The sequence below is a fragment of the Lathamus discolor genome, chromosome 4, assembly GCF_037157495.1.
Source record: "Lathamus discolor isolate bLatDis1 chromosome 4, bLatDis1.hap1, whole genome shotgun sequence".
NCBI lineage: Eukaryota > Metazoa > Chordata > Aves > Psittaciformes > Psittacidae > Lathamus > Lathamus discolor.
Window position 1 is genome coordinate 35,259,997 of NC_088887.1, and position 20,407 is coordinate 35,280,403.

General features: G+C 47.4%; 1 protein-coding gene across 1 annotated transcript in view; it reads left to right on the plus strand.

Annotated features, from left to right (window-relative positions):
- Window positions 1-5,503: 5,503 nt before the first annotated feature.
- PDE9A (phosphodiesterase 9A) overlaps window positions 5,504-20,407 on the plus strand; it is a 49,860-nt gene continuing 34,956 nt past the window's right edge. The window contains exons 1-3 of the mRNA XM_065677032.1: window positions 5,504-5,667; window positions 18,354-18,424; window positions 20,207-20,284. Coding sequence (XP_065533104.1) covers window positions 5,599-5,667; window positions 18,354-18,424; window positions 20,207-20,284 — 218 coding nt within the window. The 5' untranslated portion in view covers window positions 5,504-5,598. The remainder of the gene's footprint in view (window positions 5,668-18,353; window positions 18,425-20,206; window positions 20,285-20,407) is intronic.

A 20,407-nucleotide genomic window follows, 5' to 3' on the forward strand; every position in this document is an offset into this window, starting at 1 on the left:
GGGTCTCTGTATGCAGGTATGGGTTGCATGCCTAATATCATACACAGCAATGCCTAGGGCAGGACTGTAAGGCACTCGGGTACTCCTGGCTCTATGTTGATACTTTAAATGAAGGCTTTGGAACAGACAGCTGGATTGCAGTGATGGGAGGGGAGTGAGAAGCTAAGGGAAGAGGTGGAAAATGGAAAGCAGAGAGGGAAGGGAGCCTGAGAATCAAGCAGAGAGGTTGCAACAGAAGAGAGTGCAGCCAAGGCTCCCTGTAGGCAGCTGGCAGCACACCGTGGCTTGGGGCATGGCAATGCCTGAGGTCTTGCTCATTCCTGGCAGGGAGAAGGGGTGCCCTGGGCAGGTGATGCAAAGGGCTCTTATCAAAATCAGGACATAGGGTTCTCTGTGCCAGTGCATTGCAGGGCCTGTGCCAAAACCCTGATGCGAGCGCTGCGATGAAAAGAAATGCTTGTGGAGGCTGAGCTTCCTCCATACCCAGCAGGGAAAGGCAATGGGTTAGCACCACAGGGAGACCTTCAGGGAATCAGCCTGGGGACCTGCCAGGTATTGCAAGTGCTTTAGAAAACAGATTGCTAAAAAAAATAATGCTAACATAGAGCTAGAGAGAGAAGTTTTTTTTCTCAATAGACAGAAGAAGAAAGTCAAGAAATAGCAGATGCTGTCATGGACACGTGTTTCACAAAGTGGAAGAATGGCCCATGGCTTAAGACTGCTCTCCTGTTCCAAGTGAGCACAGCACACATGGGCAGGTATTTGTGAGTTAACACAGCTTGCTATTTTTACTTTCCCAAGATCTGAGCCTATTAACTGGTGAGTGCTGAGACAGAAGCAAGAACTACATTGAACAACAATTGTAAACTGAATAAAAGCAGCATTATCACCAAGGTGGCCAGCATTGCTGGCTTAAAGAGCAAGGCTCGCTCCCAAACGAGTAATGTTGCGTCTCCAGCCCACAGGGCTCTGCTTCTGCACCCTGGTGCCCTGGACCAGCCACGTCAGGAGATGCAGCAGCTCCCTTCCAGCCCACGTTCCTGGGGGTTTGCCATGGAAACCAGGATGTGGGCAATTACGACTGCACTGCATAGATTGACGACTGGGTGAGCAACAGACCCAGAAAGGGGGCTGGAACCAAGAGCAAAGTGGAGAGCTGTGTTGCTGCATGGTGAAGGGCCAAACACAGGCTTTCAGAGTCTGTGTACACAAATCATATAAAGGTGCCAGTATTAATAATCAGTTATTCTGTAATTAGCATTAAATATGATCATTTCCAGGGCTGGTCCTCTGGAAACCTGGCAGTATATAAAAGAAACGTGCAAATGAGTGAGTTAAAATTTCCATATACTGCAAGCTCTGTGCTTTCCATAGGCCTATGGAAAGGAGCTGGACTGAAAAGGTCAGTCATACTCTTCAATGGGCACGATGGAGGAGCTTATGCTGGCATAGCCATTGGTTTACCTGTTAAGAGCATAACCACCATGAAAAATTAATTCCTCATAGACTCGACCCTGATTTATGGGTTTGTGGGGCAGGAAAGTGTAGAAGCGAGAGTGGTGAAACACCAAAGGTGGTGTAAGGAAGGAAAGAAGACTGAGCAAAGTAGGGAGGGGAAGAACGAAGGGGAAACCTTCCAGCTCCACAGTCAATGAGGTGTTTCGGCAGGTTTGAGGGAAACATGGAGAGCTAAAGCAATAAGACAAGGCCTGTGGGATCATGGAGACAGATACACACATATAAAGGAGCGGATGTGGAAGAGAAGGGGTTAGTGGGCAGAGACAAGAAACAGCGGAGAGTCTTAGATATGGAGTAGGTAAGGAAAAAAAATTGATTTTTAAAGATTGTTATTCTTTGCTTTTTCTTCCAGGCAAACTGGTCAAAATACATCACTGTTCTGAAAATACTCGGCTTGAGTTATGCTCCAGCTGCCCATCACCTCCGCAGGTCAGGCTGTACCTTCCCAGTCCCAGTGGCCCAGGAGCATCTCCATATACAACCTTAGGCCCAAATTAGCCCCCTAATGGCACTCAGGTATTTTCTGTGCTTTGCACAGCCCTGACCACAACACCTCTCTGTCCCTGCCCTTCAGGTCGGGGGGAGCCATTTGGGGTTGAGTCCAGCCCCACAAGCTCACTCTCCCTTTAAGCAGGGTTTGCAGCAAGGGGGGATCTTAACCTGTGTAAAGACAGCTTGGACATTTGTGCCTCCAAGGCAGTGAGTCCAAGTGCAAACCATGTGTGATCTGAATATCCTCCACTTACACCTTGGAAACCCTGATAAAGCTGCCTCTGAACCACATATGTGGAGCAGACGCCAGGACTAGGAGACAGAGGCACCTCTTTTACTCCTTGGGAGCACTTGCTGGAGTAAGCGACATCTGGCCGGGGCACAGCCAGGTCAGCGGGCCAAAGGCTTGAGCCCCACAGCTCTCCTAAAGGCACATCTACTTTTAAGTGCCGTGTATACAAAGTAGTGTGTGTTAGCCTCGTTAAACAGTGTAGCAGAAAAGGCAAAGCAGAGCTGTGCAACACTTGATGTGCTGCCTCCAGTCTGGGGGATAACAGCCTGGTGCTGTCCTTAGCAGGACGAAATGCTCCTTTAAGGCAAAATGATGGAGAAACATCAACTGGCGCTGTATTGCCAGGATTTAGCCCAGCTGATGGAATCATAGAGTCATACAGAAGCATAGAATTAACTACTTTAGAAAAGGCCTGTGAGATCATCAAGTCCAGCCTTTACCCCAGGACTGCCAAGTCCACCACTATACTGTGTCACTGAGGCTCTCATCTGCATGGTTTGTGAACACCCCCAGGGATGGTGATTCCACCACTTCCCTGGGCAGCCTGTTCCAATGCCTGAGCACCCTCTCTGTGAAGAAATTGCTCCTAATATCCAGCCTAAACCTCCCCTGGTATAGCCTGAGTGGGAGGTCCTATCACTTGTTACTTGGGAAAAGAGACCAGCCACCTCCTCTCTCCATTGTCCTTTTCAGGTAGTTGTAGAAAGTAGTAAGGTCCTCCCTGAGCCTTCTCTTCTCCAGACTAAACAAGCACAACTGCTGAAGGGCTTGATAAGATAAATAATTCTTCCAAGTAAGTTACGCCCGTATGTAGCACAGCATATAACGAAATAAGGAGATTCAGCTGAAGTTAACCAGCAGTTAACTTTTTTGAGGCAGTGATCACACAGAGCTGCACATCCTCTTGATGCATGCCATCTTTCAGGCATTGGCCTGAACTGTGCTTCGGATTGCACTAGGCTTTTGCCATAATTTCTGAAAGCTAATCTTCGTAGATTCACTTCAATGGGAAAAATACAAACAAACTAAATATTAATGTAATTAAGGGGGTGGGGCATGTGGTGTGTGCTGGAGCTTAAGAAACACAGTCAAAAGCATAGGGACAATAGGTATGACAAGGACGATGGAGAGGCAGCAATGGGATCATCATCTGGATGACGTTTTGGAGCCTGTCTTTGCTGGCTGGAGAAGCCAGTCAGTTTTTAAATGAGAAATCAAAAGGTGGGTGCTCACTGCCGTGAGATTCTGATTGTCAATGATGTGCATCAAATCCTGCAATGCACCAGTGACCTTGTCAGACCCCTCTTGGACCAAATGCCCCGTGTGCATCTCGCAGTGTGAGTGCTCTTGCTGCCTCTTTCTAAATGGATGCATTTTTGTTGTCATGGCCATCTTCTTCAGCTGTTTGCTGTGCTTGTCAAGGTCAATCAACTCATTCAGGATTGAACCATTGTACAACAGGGTTAAGGCAATGCTGAGCAGAGCAGGGTGCGAAATGATCGGTCACAGAAGTCCTGACCAATGTACAGAAGCAGTGGAGTTGATGTGGGAGGGCTGTTGCAGTGAAAGAGGCTCTGCCCACCTCGTGATAGTCAAAGGGATAGCATACGGAATAGCCTAGGGAATTAGTCTTCAGGATAGCCTAGGGAGTAGCCTCCAGGACAGCACACAGGATAGACTGTAGCACAGTTCAGGGGGCATCCTAGAGGATAGCTCACAAGATAGCCCATTGAACAGCCCTACTGTGGCAATGGCTCTCTCTCTCCTGGAAGACTTCAAGTGGCTGCTCCAAGCTGGCAGAGGAAGGATGTGAAGCAAAGGCTTGCACCTCCCAGTAGTCACCTTGCTGCTGGCTCTGAGGGCAGTAGGAGTACTGCTGGCTTTGGTCTGAAAGGCCAGCCTGGCTCTGGCTCCTCAACTGGCTCCAGGACCCTCTCAGCCCTGCTGGCTGTTATGAATCCCCTTCACACGGTGGACGAGCCTTGCCTGTGTGTTGCAGCGGACAGCCAAGGCTGCACATCATGCAGTAGCCTGCAGGGCCATGTTGGCCTCCTCTGGGGGTCAGTTGGGTCTCACTCAAGCTGCAGCAAAGGCTTGGGGTGAGAAGGAAAGGCAGCACCAACCCCGCTCCCACGAGCCCAACTCTCCCAGACCGCAGCACAAGAAAGGCTGGGGAATGCTCCAACAGAAGCCCCAGAAAACACCCAGGACTAAGCCTCAGGACGAGCTGTGCATGCTTGCAGCCCGTCAGACAGCCTCTCCCCTGCGAGGGTGGAGGAGCCTCTGCCTCCAAAGCTCTCTCCCCTCCGTGACAGAGTGCCGCCCGCCACCGCCACTGCCTCAGCTCCCCACAGGCGCAGGCACTGCAGCGCAGCACAGACACGCAGCAGATGGCATTTGGCATCTGCTCAGAGAATCGACCGTCGGCTGCTTTGCTCCCTCCTGGTTTTTGGCTGTGCCTTCCCATGAGAGATGCCTTTGCCAGGATACTTCATGTTCCCTTAGACTACAAATTTCTTCTCTCCGGGGGTGGTATGAATGGTGTTGGGCAAGAGCATGGGCTTTACACTTTCTTCGTGATTCTGGGGCTTACAGGGGGAAAAAAGGCTGCTGCTTTTTCTTTCCGTCCTTGTAACGATGACAGGAGGGATGTGGAAATAAAGCTGCTGAGTTTGGGCTGAGATAGTCCATGCCCTGGCTGCAGTGGGTGACTGAAAGGACACTTCCAGCTCAGGGCACAGCTGGGAGCCTGTCGCACCGCTTGCAGGGTCTGGGCAGCTCACCAGAAGGGTCAGCGCTAATTAATAATTGCAGCCCTATTTCAGCATCAAACCGAATGACATCTCTCAGCACCCTGGTGAAGGAGGTTTTCCCTCCCCCATCCCACCCAGGGGATAAGTGCCAGCTGGTTTTGTGTGTAACAGGAGCTGGTCAGCCCCAGGGTCAGAGCTACCATGGGGATGCCCAGCAGCTCTCAGCCCTGAAGCCAAGAGGGGTTGTTGCTATGGGAATCAAGAGGGTACTTGCAGACGGCAGCTGGAGCCTGTGCCTTTCCCTGTTCAAGGCAGCTGGATTTGGAGAGAAGCAAAACTAAAAGGAGGTGACAGAGAGAGACAGAGGCACAGCAAAATTCATGCATGTTAGAGGAGGGACCTTCCCAGAATGAGAGTACAGTGGGATACAGAAGAGCAGGGACACCAAACTGTCAGGCAGCGGTGGCTCGGCTTGCTAGGATAAACCTAATTTCCTCTGTTTGTCACTGGAAAAAAGTCCAGTGAAAACCCAACAGTAGCAAGATGGGATCTGCCTCCTCAACTTACCGGTCGAAGCGTATTTATTTGGATATTGATGGAAGAATTCAAAAGGTACTTTCGCTGTTTTTCACAAAGTAGCGTCTCCGGACGCAGCAGCGGCTGCGGGCTGTGTTTGCTGCACGACCTATTTCTGTTAACGCGAGTTAGATCCGTGCCTGCCTTCAGCGCCGTCCACACGGCATTCAGTGGGCTTCAAATCGCTTTTTAAGGGGAAACGGGGCGGGGGGGTGTGGGGTGGGGGTGAATCTTGAGCGGCTGCTGCTTTGTACACAGATGTTTATTTAGAGGGGAAGGGGAGGCTGGCAGCAGGGGAGGGCTGGGCGCTGCCAGCTCTCACTGGAGGTCCGTGGTTCAGCAGCCGTGCAGGAGCATTGCGACGCGTTTACAAAGTTCTTTGCCTGTGGAGGGAGAGGTTTTCACCCCAGCAGTGGGAGCGTGGAGCACGGTGTGCGCCGACTTATGTGGAGATTGCTGGGGGGGGGGGGGTTGCGCTGAGCAATGGGCATTTTGGCGTTTTCCTACCATCAAGCTGGACGCAGGCGGGTGCCCGGCTGCTGTGCGATGGGGTCGCCGCCGCCTTTGCACCTTGGTTCGGAAATGATGACAAACCTTCATTAATTAAAACTTTCACTTCCATTAGCCTGCCCTGTTTGCTTAACCACGGTTCACAGCGCAGGGAAAACTGCGGAGAGAAATGTATTCTGGCTAAGAGGGAGAGCTCGCACGCTGTCGAGCTGACAGCCCACTGCTTTTAAACAGAAACAATGCCGCTCCATTTTTGCAAGTCTCTTCTTTCTTCTTTTTGACAGCAATGCTTTGGCCACAAACCAAGTGCCTTTTTTATAATAGAAGGCCACTTGTGAGGCTCAAGAGCAAGTAAACTCTTTGCCTTGCAGAATTCAAATCTCTCTCTCTCATCTTCCTGCTCTAAATTTCTTTTCACCCAGCCTCGCCTTTTGTTTCTCCTTTAAAAAGAAACAGCAAAAATACCCTTTCCCTTCCCTTGCCTTTGCTACGAGAGTGATAGCAGAAATGAGGTAAATGGAGAGCTAATACTCACAGTCCCGTCCCACCATGCACACCTCCGTTGCCTATGGTGCCTTGGAGACCCACCGCAACCGCCAAAGTCGTGTCCTCAGGAACAAGACCTTGGAGAATCCAGATATGCACCAGTTCCCCAGAGCAGGCTGCTCCTCTTCATCCATCTTGGGGCTTAGACATGACAGTGATCCCTCTGCTGCTGCGGGCTCCTCTGTACCAGTGGGCAGGAGTGTGCTGGCTCTCTAGTGCTGGGGCTTAATGAGTTGGTTGCCTGACGGTCCCCTGAAGAAAGGCTTGCACGGAGCTCCCTGGCATCTTTACAGTTCAGTATGAAAATGTTTCAGCATTTTGAAAGGGTGGCGAGTGTTTCCATAGATGTTGGTAAGGCACATTGTCTGTCATCTATGTGGGCTTAAAAAAACCCAGAAAAGCATTTCTAAGAACCAGTCTCTGGAGAGTGCTTTTGACACTAAAAACACAGAAGAGTCACAATCGCATGAGCAAGCAAAGGCAAACTCAGGCGGTATTAAGGGTTTTTTGCTCGATGAATGTTATCTGTTTCTTTTGTCAGATGTGAAATTCCATCTGTGCAATGTTTGGAAGGATTCCTGCAGCAAAAATGCTGTGTAAATGGGGTTCACCCAGGGGTGAGCAGGGCATATCTCGGATTCTCGTGCCTCCTCAGTAACAACATCATTAGAAAGAAATAAAAACAAAAATCCAACCTTAATCTTCCGAGGAATGCAGTATTGGAGCCTTCTTAGAGGGAACTCATTAAATCAATGCTAAGCTACTCGTCAACCCAGTAATGAGGTATGAGCTTCATTATAACAGCACTTGTTGGGTTTGAAAGAGCTCAGGTCCAGCTTGCAATTGTCTTGCTGGCTGTCTCAGAGTTGTACAGTCGAACTGGGCATCCTACAGCACTGCTACCTGTGACGGCAATTATTCATAGGAAATTTTGTGTTTCCATAGCCTCATCTGCAACTTCTACTGGTGTAGCCTCAGGGCGTGCTACTGACTTCAGGAGAAGATGTTTTGCCTCGGCACAGGGGTGAATGAAGGGGCAAACCAGGCTCAGAGAGCCTCATGCTGCTCCCCTGGGAGCCTGAGCTTTGCAGATGAGCACTTGAAAGTGCTCTGCAACAGGAGTGGTGAATTAAGCTAAGTAGGTTTGTGTGCTGGCAGGCCCAGAGGGGCACAGCAGGAAGGGCAGAGGGACATGGCCGTCACTGAAGGAGAGTTTGCAGGGTTGGAACGCTTTCTCAGGAGTCGTTGAAATGAAGGAGGCACCATCAGCAGGGGTTGAACACAGGACCGTGCAAAGGGCAGCATGTCCCACAGGAAGGGCTGAGGTGCATACCTTCAAGGCCAGTGCCATGAACACTCAGGAGTCCAGGAGCCTCCTGTGTGAGGGTGGTGGGAAACTGGGAGCAGCAGGGAGCCCGCCCCGGTGGTGTTGGACATCGCTCTACTATCACGCTGCGAAAGCCTTGCCCTCACCTCCATAACTTCCTTGGCTCCCACCCTTTCCCCTCATCCCATCCTGCCTTTGCCCACAGAGGGCCCCAGTCATTTGTCAGTCTGATAAACTGACTTTTCAGAGGCATGGGCAGGCAGAAAATGGTCTTCACCAAAGCTGGCGGCAGGGACAGGCTCTCCTCCAGTGGGCAGGTGGCTGGGCATGTCCTCATGCTCAAGCACAGACAGCAAGGGCTTTGGGATAGACACGAGATGACCCAGTCCAGCAGACACCAACCGCGGTACCCCCACAGGCACCTGAGCTCAAGGTCTTGGAAGGGGTGGCTTTTGTGTCCACCAAGGGAGGGATTTGTGCTGCTGGTACCTGTGTCCCAGAGAAAGGGAAGGGAATGGGGATCTCCTGTGAGGCGGCCACCTGCGGAACAGGTGGAGGCAGAGGCAAATGCAAAGTAGGAGATGGAGGGGACAGCCTTGCTGAGGCTGCGGGAGAGGGAAGATCAAAGGTTTCGTGGTGCTACAGAAGTATGCCAAACCGGGGCTCTGCGCAAACCGGCTTCAAAGAGGTCACTTGTTTCAGAGCTGATTGAAAAATGAAATTGCAGCACAATGTGCTTCCTATCCAGTGCCTATGTAAAGAGGATGCACACCTGGGGGAAGCACGCGGCCGTGTTTCACATAGGATACAGTGAACCTGCAGTACCACTGAGGACAAGGATTCCTCCTTGTTCCTGGAATGCCACTAGATGGGGTCAAGCACCCGAACCCCCAGCCTGACAGCAAAGAAGTGAAGTTTGCTCTGGCAAACTTGAGCCGGATCTGGAGTCTTTATTTTCCTTCATGGTGTTATTAACCCTTTGGCTGTGTTTTTAAGAAAAATTCCTATTGAGTATGTTTCAAATTAAAAATCCACCAGCAAGAAAATATTCCCCAGCTCATGCCCAGCTTTTTTCCATGAGGAAACTACTGGCAAACGTTTTCCTTTGACCTTTGAGATTTAAATGGTAGCAAAGCTGAACCAGCCAGTGGCCTTATTCCCTGATGGGTGGCTTCATAGCTCTCATTTTCAAATGTCATAGGGCAGTGGCTTTGCTGACAGAGTTGTAAGGAGTTCCTCTGAGAAGAATGTTTAATTTGAGAGGATTTCTGCTTCCAGTGTCTTAATCAACATCATATTCGTAACAGGGATGGGAAGTCAGAGGGGCGCAGAGCCTGAACTAACTGGAAAAAAGAAAAGGACCACTGCCTTTGTCAAGGATTCCATGAAATCACCCAGGGTGGTATTTGCTTCCTCTTCAGAAAGCAAGTGAAGAATTTTGGAGTCATTTTGCTGGTTTACTGAGTCATTCGGGATGCCAAACAGAGAAATTACTTCTTTTTCTCTCAAGGAAATGTATTGGGTTCAACTTTTCTGAGTGTCTGCTGTACTGACCCGTGGAGCAGGACCCTGTCCCTTCTACAGCCATTGCTCCTCTTGGTCTGAGGTCCACAATGAACAGAACAGTGCCAAGACTGGGTTTTGGTGCTGTGGTTATTGCATTGAAATGTCAGCGCACAGGAATCGTTCCTGTCATGTGAGCTTTTCTTTTTAATTAGAACAGCGACTGTGGTGTAAATGCTCAGGCTGTAGCAAACCCAACAGATTTTTCCGAAGCTCACCGTGCTATTTTTAACACGCCAAACTGGATTCAGGGTAAAAACAAAACACAGCATAAAAATAATGGCGTGGCGATCAGTTCGAGGCATGAACGTATTTTTGGGTGCCGGTGATTGTCTCGGTGCAGCAGGGCAAGCATGCTCTGCAATGCCCATAGACCTCATTCCCTGTCCGTTTGGACTGGGGATTTAGAGCAACCCGTTTCCAGGTGCCGACCACCAGAGCGGTGCGCAGTCGGGACACAGACACCTCCGGGGGTCGCTCTTCCTGGCTGGTGTTCCCAGGTTCTCCCTATGCATGGACAAGCCAACGAGGCACAAGCCCAATGAAGCATGTTTTTGTGGGATCAAGGCCATTTTCTTAGTGCTGGCAGATGTCTGTGAGTGAGGGAGTGTGCAGTGTAGCGCAGCCTAAGTCTGGCCAGTGATTTTGGCTAACCTTGGCTCTCCGATTTCAGCTGGCCCCAGTGAATTCAAGGCTGCTGCTAGATGTTCCTGTTGTAAAGCAGCATGAAATGAACAGCAGGTTCCTGAAACTCCACCACATTACAGCACATAAACACTTTAAAAAAGTAAAAAAGGCTTAAAACCATGCTTTTAAAAAAGTGAAAGAAAATGTCGGACTTGAGGCTTCTCCCTCCCCTACTCCCCCTTATCTTTCCTCTCCAGCAAGGGATCCTCAGGACATTTAGGGAGCCAAACCATAATCCCAGAACATCTCCGTAATTCCAGCGTAGCTCTACAGTTATTCTGTACTCATCACCCAGAAAGGCTTGTTTATTGCCATTTATCTTTCTGAAGTCACACACAGTCTATTACAGTTATTACAGTGCATGTTCACGTTACCCAGGACAATGTGTAAGTTTAACACTGTTGTACTAGAATTACCTATGGATTCAGATGAGCCAACTGTAACAATTTATGCTACTCATATGCATCTCTTCTGATTTAGTACAGACAAGACAAAACCATTTTGTTTCTAGCACCTTTCTAGTGAACTACAGCTGCAAATCCACCTTTCTCTGGCATCTCACCATACCTGCTTTTTGTTACTCTATTAACTAACATTATGCTTCTAACAGTCCTATATTATCAATCATGTTGTGATTAATTGTGCGGGTAGTTCTGAAACAAGCAGCCTAGCTTCACTTACCTTTAGTGAGGACATGTGGTGCAAAAGAATCCTTATTATCCAGTTTACGGGATATTTCAAGGTTAATGCATTAATGCGCTATGGGTTACTTGCACTTAGTACTCCATTAACAACAATCCTGTGCCCTTTTTATATTAAGAAAAGCCCCAGAATAGACATTTGTATTGTTTGTCAGAGGCTGAGATGCTTTTATATCTGCTGCAGAAAATAAGAAACTTACAGCTCAGACTCTCTGAGTTCTTACTGCTTCCTGGTTGTATTCCGCCATTAACCATTAGTACTGAAAGACTGAATATTAGCAGTTATGTCCCTCAGTACAGTCAGTAGGTTGCACAAGGCTCTCTTTCATGTAACCTCATTTCTTCTATGAGCCCAAATGACTTTAAAAAGAAATGAGATCTTTCCTTGCTCAGTGAAAGAGCTATCCTCTGTCATGCTGTCCCTCTCAATGGATGTGCAAGTGACCCTGGGGGTCACATTTATGACTGTATCACAGACATTTTCTCTTTCCTGAAAAAAGAAAAGTCTGTTTTCACATAGCATTCTGTTCAAGTACGTTATAATGATGGGAATTGTGACTTATGCCTCAGGATCCTAATATGTCAGCTCTGTTTGGTGGCTCCTGTTTCTTATTTTACAGTAATGTACGCAGTTAGGAAACCAGCTGGATTCACCTCACTTAACCATTAACTGTAGCCATCTGAAAATTAATGATGACTCTTCCATGCTAGTCGCGCAGGCTCCCCTGTAGACACTGGGGAGGCGGGTGGTATCTCTAGAAGATGATTCATTCCATCTTTAACTGGTTTTCAGAGACACGTGGGCTGATTTGCCCTTTGGAAGTTGTCCCCTTTCTCTGCTGGCAAGAGGGAGTCTAGCAAAGCGACATGCATGAGGTGCCGAATTGCTAGATGGTTAACGTTATGTCAGGCAAATCACAGCAGTGCATTTCACTTAGGTGTCCTGTTGAAATGAATGTTATCAAGCCACGTCACTGCCCAAAGGTAAGTGTGAATCAGCAGGGCTGCAGAGCACCAGCTGTTGGAAGTAAAACATCTACCACACGCTTCATCCTATGACAGAAATGGTGTTTGAAGAACTCAGCGGAGCTTTCATTTTTGATCAGGCTTTCAGCTGAGGGATCTCATTTCTTCCCCACACATGCACATGAACACGCATGTTTACTTTCTGTTCTTCTCTTAAAGAAGTTCCTATTTCATCAAACAGATGGCACATCTGGTGTAGTATTTTTAATACCCCCTAATATTTGCAGCTTAGATAAATGGAGTGGTTTTCTGAGTATCACCTGTTTATTAGGGCAAGAAATAAAAAATAGAGAGTTTGGATATAGTTGGTCTCATGCTATGCTTGTATCTGAATTCAAAGAATGAGAAACCTGGAAGATGGTTAGGTATGGGATTTCAGGTAAGGCTTCTGCTGGATATTTGGAACTATGGTAAGTCCTTTACTGCTGTTTTCTGAGGAAGGCCCATTTGCTTACATGTTTAGAAATATTAATTCCTTCCAGTGATATCTGCAGAGCGGTATCTAAAAGTTCTGGATCCTGCTTCATTTTGATATGGACAGCAAAGACCACTGGAGAGATAGGGAAAATCACAGTGAGAAATTTCACATCAGCTTTCTGCCTTAGCAACTCAGAAATCCTCCCTGAAAGCTGCTCTTACGGAAGCAGCAACAATGTCCACAGTCCATGCAAGACACGCAACTGAGTTCTACCGGGCTCTTTTCTGACACACTCTCCTCCAACCTCACTAGTGAAAGATGATCATTTTAAATTGTTTAACCTCCACAGTTTCAGCCCTGACTTTGAACGTTGCTCGCTGTGCTGAAGGAAGGGTATCACCAAGTGCTAGAAGTCAAACACAGCAGTCTGAGACCTGAAAAAGGAGGTAGGACTGGAAACTGAGGGAATACTGGCTTTGGAAATAGTTCTGCATTATTTATGTAGGAATTTTACTGGAGTTAAAAAAACCAAAAACCAAACACAAGTTAAATTCTTGGAGGAAAACCCAATTATCAACGTCAGATCAGAACAGGGTAACATTTTGGACAGGGTTTGCAGTTTACAGAGAGGATTAGCTGTTCTGAGGATCAAATACAGAACAGAAATTGGATTTGTAAGCTGTGATTTTACCCTGAAAGCAAAATAGAATGTGATTAATTGTAAACTGGTATGTTGCAGAGTATACGCACAATGGTCCCTTAGTAATATCTCCATCACAGTTCTTAATATTGAACTGCTCCTCTGAGTGGGAAACTCAGAGAGAGTACCAGGGCTCTTAATCCTTACTCTTTCTGAGAGGGGTTTTAAAATCCTTGTCCTAGACCAGAGGTGGATACTATGGATTAAGAGACAATGGCCCCTTCTTTCAGAGGAAGATGTTTCAAAAACTGCAGAACTGTATTCAGGGAAGAAACCAGTCCCACAGAAGGGACCTTCGGGCCGGGAACCAGGCATCCCCATCGAGTCACGCTGTCCTCCTTCGCAGCCAATGCATGCATGCTTCATCAAAATATTATTTCCACTCCAAAAAGCCTCAGTTATTATTCATTCTGCTTTTCCCCTCCTTTGCTTCACATTACTGTCGAAAGCAGACAGACAGCATTCCCCGCTTAAATCAAATGTCTGTTTCTTGGTCTTGATGGAGACTCATTGAGATAATCAAGATAAGCATTCAGAGAAGATGAGTTTTCCTGCCATTTTTTTTCTCCACATGGTAGAAGTTTTGCTAAAAGCAGCAGGGCAGAAATATGAAGTAACGTTAACTCTCAAATAGAGGAAACAAATTGTTTGCAGATGCTGCCTCAGTTTTGAAGAATACATTCTTTTCCTTCTGGCACAAACCCAAGAGAAATGCAATTAACAGGGTTTATATGTGGCTGGTTTTCTTCATGGCATTTAGTCATTAATCTGCAAGCTGAAGCAGAGGCCTCTGTTTCTCTTTCCCATGCAGCGTGTCACTACTGTGACTCTGTTTACACATCATTTTGGCTCTGTCATTGCCTTCAGAAACGATGCTGGCAACTCAGTGTCTTTTGTTGACGAGTCTTGCAGGAGACTCTTGTACCAGCAGGCAATACTAGAGTCCCTTTGTCCACTCTTTCTTGCAGGAGGTGTCAGGAGCTGCATGCCTGGCTTTTTCCGGCTGTATTGACTTGCATGACTAGGTACTTTTTTGACATGTATTTTAGGCACACACACCTGTCTGCGTATGATCCTAGCCCACTACCACAGCTGTAGAAACTGCTGTGGTCTCCTGTATGTGGCCCCTGTTGTATTTGGCCTCTGTTATGCTCCATAGCAAGGGCTCAGTCCTGTCCTAAGCGGTGGCATCTTCCAGCGCCAGGCATTAATGCAGGGAGTGAGATGCTATGGGACACGTCACAGCAGCGGATTGCCACCCAGGCATAGGAACAGGGACCTAAGGAAGATGATGACTGTGGGTCAGTGACATTTGAGACAGGTTTGAAGGCAGATGAAGTCCCTCAGTGCTGACTGTGGGTCTGGATCAGAGCCACAAACAGCACCAGAAAAGTGTCATCATGGAGACCCAGGCTGAACAGCAATGGCTTCAGGACATCTGCCCAAGAAGGACATCTTCACAGGGTGGGATAAGATGGTCAGTTATGCAGCTAGTGTCTACAGGGCTCTCCACAGTCAGAGCTGCAGGTCAACCATCTTCCCTGGTCATGGGAGAAACCATGTGTCCCAGATGATGGAAGTATGGCTGCAAGCCAAATTGTCACTCTACCGCCTTCATGCTGTTAATGTCCCTGCAATGATAATGGACTTCGGCAAATAGGATTCCTATACTGTGCTGGTCCCATCAATAGTATGCAATACCACCTTCCTGTCTCTCCAAAATACATTCCAACCATATTCCATCAGCACAACTGACATCAACCGTATTGGGAACATAAACCTGCGGACAGGAACAGGAACAATTGCATAATTGGCCGCATCTGGAATATTGCGTCCAGTTCTGGGCCCCTCTGTTCAAGAAGGACAGGGAATTGCTTGAAGGAGTCCAGCGCAGAGCCACAAAGATGATTAAGGGAGTGGAACATCTCCCTTATGAGGAGAGGCTGAGGGAGCTGGGTCTCTTTAGCTTGGAGAAGAGGAGACTGAGGGGTGACCTCATCAGTGTTTACAAATATGTGAAGGGTAGGTGTCAGGATGATGGAGCTAGGCTTTTTTCAGTGATATCCAGTGATAGGACAAGGGGCAATGGGTGTAAACTGGAGCATAGGAAGTTCCACGTTAACATCAGGAAGAACTTCTTTACTGTAAGAGTGACAGAGCACTGGAACAGGTTGCCCAGGGGGGTTGTGGAGTCTCCTACACTGGAAATATTCAAGGCCCGCCTGGACAAGTTCCTGTGTGATGTACTGTAGGTTACCCTGCTCTTGCAGGGGGGTTGGACTAGATGATCCTTTGAGGTCCCTTCCAACCCTTGGGATTCTGTGATTCTGTGATTCTGTGATAGTGGGAAATGTGTGAGGCTGGCTCCTTTGTTTCAGAACAGGAGGGAGTTTGTCAGAAAAGCTCAGCAGGCTGAAATAGGAGTAAACTTTAGTAGCACTCTTTTACTATTTTAGTAGCACTCTTTGATTAAAAAAACCCAATCAACCAACCAAAAAATCTCAAAAACCTCAAGCAGCTGAGGACAACCATCCTGAGATGAGTAGTATCAAAGTGCAGTGGGTAATTCACAAGTCCTACTTTTAGCAAACTTAAGTAAAAATGCTAAGTATGGGAAACTAAAAAGCATGTACAGAGATAGCTCACAATATAGGATATACGTGTTTTGCTTCCCACACTTTCGCTAGGACATGGTGTAAAAAAAGCATTGAAATCCATCCTCAATGCACTGAAAGCTCCTGCTGCTTTCTATGAGTCAGGCCGGCTTTCTTACCTTTGATGTTTTCTGATATTTTTTTTCTTTTAATCTTTTCCTCTCTTATCTGTCCTGGTCAATAATCATTGATTTCCAGAACAAGAAACCTCAATACCTCAAATAGCACTCCTGGCACATCGGAAGCCTTTAACCTCTGTTCAGCCGCAATTAACATCATCTGCTTGGTTACTGCATGTACCAGTCGTTGTATCCTCCAATACCCTGTCAGCCAATTTTAGCAGCTATCACTCCAAAAGGATGCTGTAATCTGCTGGAAGTGGGGTTTCAGTCCTATCTGAACTCAACTTGCTATGTTTTATTGCTTTGATTGCTGTTGTATTTAATAACCAACAGTCGATCACTGGGCAAAATAGCCTTTTAAAACACACTTGGGCATTCATCCCACTCAGTTCCCTGGTAGCAGTTACTAACTATAGCAGCAATTAAGTGTCTTGATGTTGTATGAAGTAAAGATATTGCCTGGTATAATGTCATCCAGGTTGGAAAACAGGAGAGATGGGTGTGCATGCATGTACTGGTCACAGTCACCTCTTCAGGTGACCAGTACTATCCTCTTCTCTACCACAAAACCCCTGATGCTTCATGCAACAGGAAGAGTGCTCCTCACTGCCAGTGAAAATTGAGGTCTGAAGCCTTGCTTCAGCATCGTCTTGAGCATCAGTGCATCATACCCCAGGCACAATAGTTGTTGGCCAGATGTTGCGGTGTTGTCCCTACTCTCTTGAAACTTCCAGGTTTGTCATGCCCCAGGCTGTGAGCAGGCATTACCAGCTCATTGCTGGCAGAGCATCCTGCAGGTTCCCCCACTGCTTCCCCATTGCCAGCTGCAGAGGTCTGTGTTGGCTCCATGCGACACCTCCATGTGCGGGATTTCCCCCGGTGTCTGAAAGGCACCTTAGAAACGGCACATGGGAACAGTGTTACTGCAGTGCTATTACAGTTTAGGAATTAAAGCACTTGGAGGCCAAGGCTGCTGGAGCAAGGCTCCAGGCTTAATAAACTCCTGGCACCTACACCTGTCGGAAGACTCTTAATTGGATGATGACATGTTATTTTTCCAGCATAGTCCTCACCAGTCTGAACTGCTTGATCCAGGGTGGGTGACAACATCCCCCACTGCCTGCAGCCCTGGTGCCCACAGCCACTCTCTCTTCCTGGCAGCGTGAGGCAGGGCAGGGCAAACAAACCATTGGAAGGCCATCCTGGGTGGCACATTCCTCATTTGCCAGGTCAGCAGCCTCCAGGCTGATCTGTGAGCATGCACACTGCCCGTGCCGGTGATGGACAGCAGTAGAAACGTGCCTGAGAATGTGGGATGCTATGGGTGGTTGGAAGGAGGTGGAAAATAGTGTTTCCAGCAAGGCACTCACAAGGAGAGGAGACTTTTGGCCTTGATCTCCCTGTGCATCAGACCTCATCTGCGAAAAACCACTTTCTCACTCCTCCTGAGCTTTCATTAGGTGTTCACAAGTCCCTCTAAGGTGCTGCATTCTGAACCCAGAGGGTCGGTGGCTGTTTCTTCTTGGGGTATGCCCCATTAATACCAGCATCCCCCAGACAATTCAGCCCCGCCACTTGCTGTTGTCCTTGGCTTCAAGAAGGTGAGCTGGACTTGACTGTAGTGAGGCTTTTCATTTCCACAGTAGAATCAAAGCCTCCACCATAGTAAATCAAAAGCAGAGAGGCTTTCAGCCCCCCACCCTGGCTGCAGTAAAGCTTCTCAATCAGGGAGCACCATCACATGTATGTCCTGATGGATGCAGGAGTATTGCGGAAATCGTGGCAAGGGATCATGTCATTGAGGGCTGTATCACAATGGGATCATGGGGATGTTGTACTCTTAAACGTGCTGCACGAACAGTCTTCTCTGCATAGGGGCTGCCTGGCATGTGCTGGGCAGGGGGATGTTCTGGGGTAGATGGGTAGATGGTAGATTCAAGGTCCGAGTTCTGACCTAACAGCAGGAATGATACAGCCTGAGAGTCAGCAGGAAATTTGGCATGACCCGGGGGAATATGGGACAAGACTCTGTCAGTTTAAAGCTAGCTTAAGACCGTGTAGCTCAAAAAGCAGTGCCCTTTTGTACCATCCAAGGACCTCCCCAAATCTGGACTGTTTTCTTCCTAAATCTGGGCTCTTACATCCTTAAATTTGCAGTTGTTCTAATCCTGCAGCAATACTGCATTCTGAGAAACCTTTTGCTCTCAGGTCACATATATTACTGCTCTACTTCTGAACAGTGCAATTAGGTCTCCAGAGCTTGCTTGCTTTATCAAAAAAGACACAGGTATTAAACAGGCACAGAGAAATATTCCAGCTCTCAAGTCAAATCGGGTAATTGAAATAGTAGGATAAGCCTTAAAATTAGCCCAGTTCATGCCTGAATAGAGCTCATTTCTCACTGGGAACTAACTGTCCTTTTTTTTTGTCTTCATGTTTTTTTCCTCTGCTGCTGTTTGGTTTGGAAGGTGATCTTTAGTAAATACTGCAATTCCAAAGATATTATGGATCTCTTCTGCATTGCAACAGGGTTACCAAGGTAGGTCTCTCTTCATTTGTGACATTCATTTCACTCTTGTTCTTTTACTGCTGGGCACAATTTAAAGGCAGGCCCCAGATGATTCATTTACCTGCTATTCAGGCTTTCCTCTCATTCCAGTCTACTGGAGGAAGAAATTGAGACAATCCAGAGAGCACCAGCTGGAAAAGCGCATGAAGCCTGGACAAGAACTGAGCCACCTCAGTGCCATCTGCGCCTGGGGAACAGAGTGGAATAGAGTAGAACAGAAGGGATGTGAGCTAAAAAAAGTAAAAGCGAGTGCAGAATCCCCGCTGCGAGTGCACTTGGGTCATAACCTCCCAGTTATAGCTCAGCACTATATTTTTGCCCATATTGAGTGAAATACATCCATATCTTTAGAACCTGTTTTTTAGGGGAAAGGTTTGAGCCAATGAGAAGCATTGCCCCTAGATGATAAACTTTCTGTTTAGATACAGTACAATCTAATCCCAGGCATGGGATAGCCAAGCATGAAGCACCCCAGTAGAATCCTTTTATAGAACTTAAATATCCCCAAATCCGTTGCTCAGGCCAAGTACTTCCTAATTTACGCTGTCCTGCAAAGTCCACACATCACCTGTAGGGTTTGTTTCTCTTACTTTCAACCTAGAAAGCAGCATCTAAGTTAAACCTCTGTGTTGAGGGGGATCCAGGATCAGCTGTAGGTGTGTGTTGTGGTAGGAGATGCCGTTGTGGGAGGCATGGTATAGTACCAGCCGCTTCTGTACCACCTGTCCAGGGTGGTGGTGCAGGGGAAGGGAAGCCCCTTAGTCACATCTAGAAGGAGGCATCTGCTGTCTGCATACAGACCTTGAGCAACACAGGCCGGATGCACAGCAGCATGCAATAAACCATTGTCTTTACCTTTGTACACACAGGTTTACAATACAGAAAAGGCACAGAGTAAAAAAAGCCCTTTAATCATGGGTTTATTGCATGATTCCAGCTCTGGGGATTGAAAGAGAAAATTGTCTATATTGACTCAGAATTTGCATAAGCTGCTCGACAGAGTTAATGCCCTTTGCTGTTTATCCTGGCTATTTCCTCGCATTCGATATTAGAGAAGTTAATGTCTCATTTGCCTGTGATGTCAAATACTTCCACTCCATCACCCAAGAAACTTTGTTCAGCAGTTTTAGTGCTTCATGAGCAGGGTGTTCACTACATACATGGCACTTTGTTTTCATCAAAAGACTTCCAAAGAACTGTGATTTCAACCAAGCTCCTGGAGCCAAAGTAAACCTCCAAAGTTTCCATCTAAGCCTGTGAGATCACACCTAGCATAGTATAAAGAAAAAACAGTAAAAAACCCTCCCTATATTCTGCAAGACATTTGTTTTATTTGTTTTGGTAAGAGAGTAACTAAATAATTTCAAGACATTCATAGCACCGGTAGTCATTTGTATAGTGGGAGTTAATACATAGCTGCCAAGTCAATGTATCACAAAGCATAGCCTTTTAACAGGAATTAATAGTTGATGAGTCAACAGAACACATGAGTTAGCAGGGAGCAAAACCTGCTCTGAGATCAATGATGATCTCACTTAACGTTTTGCCAGAAATGTCTCTGGTAGTTGAAGTGGGTGAAGCATCAAGCCTACCCTGTCTTGTGCTTTGACCCTTTCCGCAGCGAGCTAGAAAGGGTCAGGGACAGTGCCAGGCCAGGAGTGCTGCAGGAGAGAAGATGGTTATGTGCTGTATGCGTAGAATTTCAGACAGCATTTCCAAGTCAAATAAACTTCTTTGAAACATGCTTTACAGGAATACAACAATCTCCCTTTTGACTGCAGACAACTGCATGGTATCCATTGATCCAACAATGCCTGCAAACTCGGAGAGGTAAGCCTTGATGCAGCTTGCTCTTCAAAGCTCGGGTCAACCCAAGGGAAGGGGTGGTGGTTACGCAGCAGGAGGTGAGCAGCTCCCTGGAGGAGAGAGATGACAGTAAGAGTTGAATGTTGG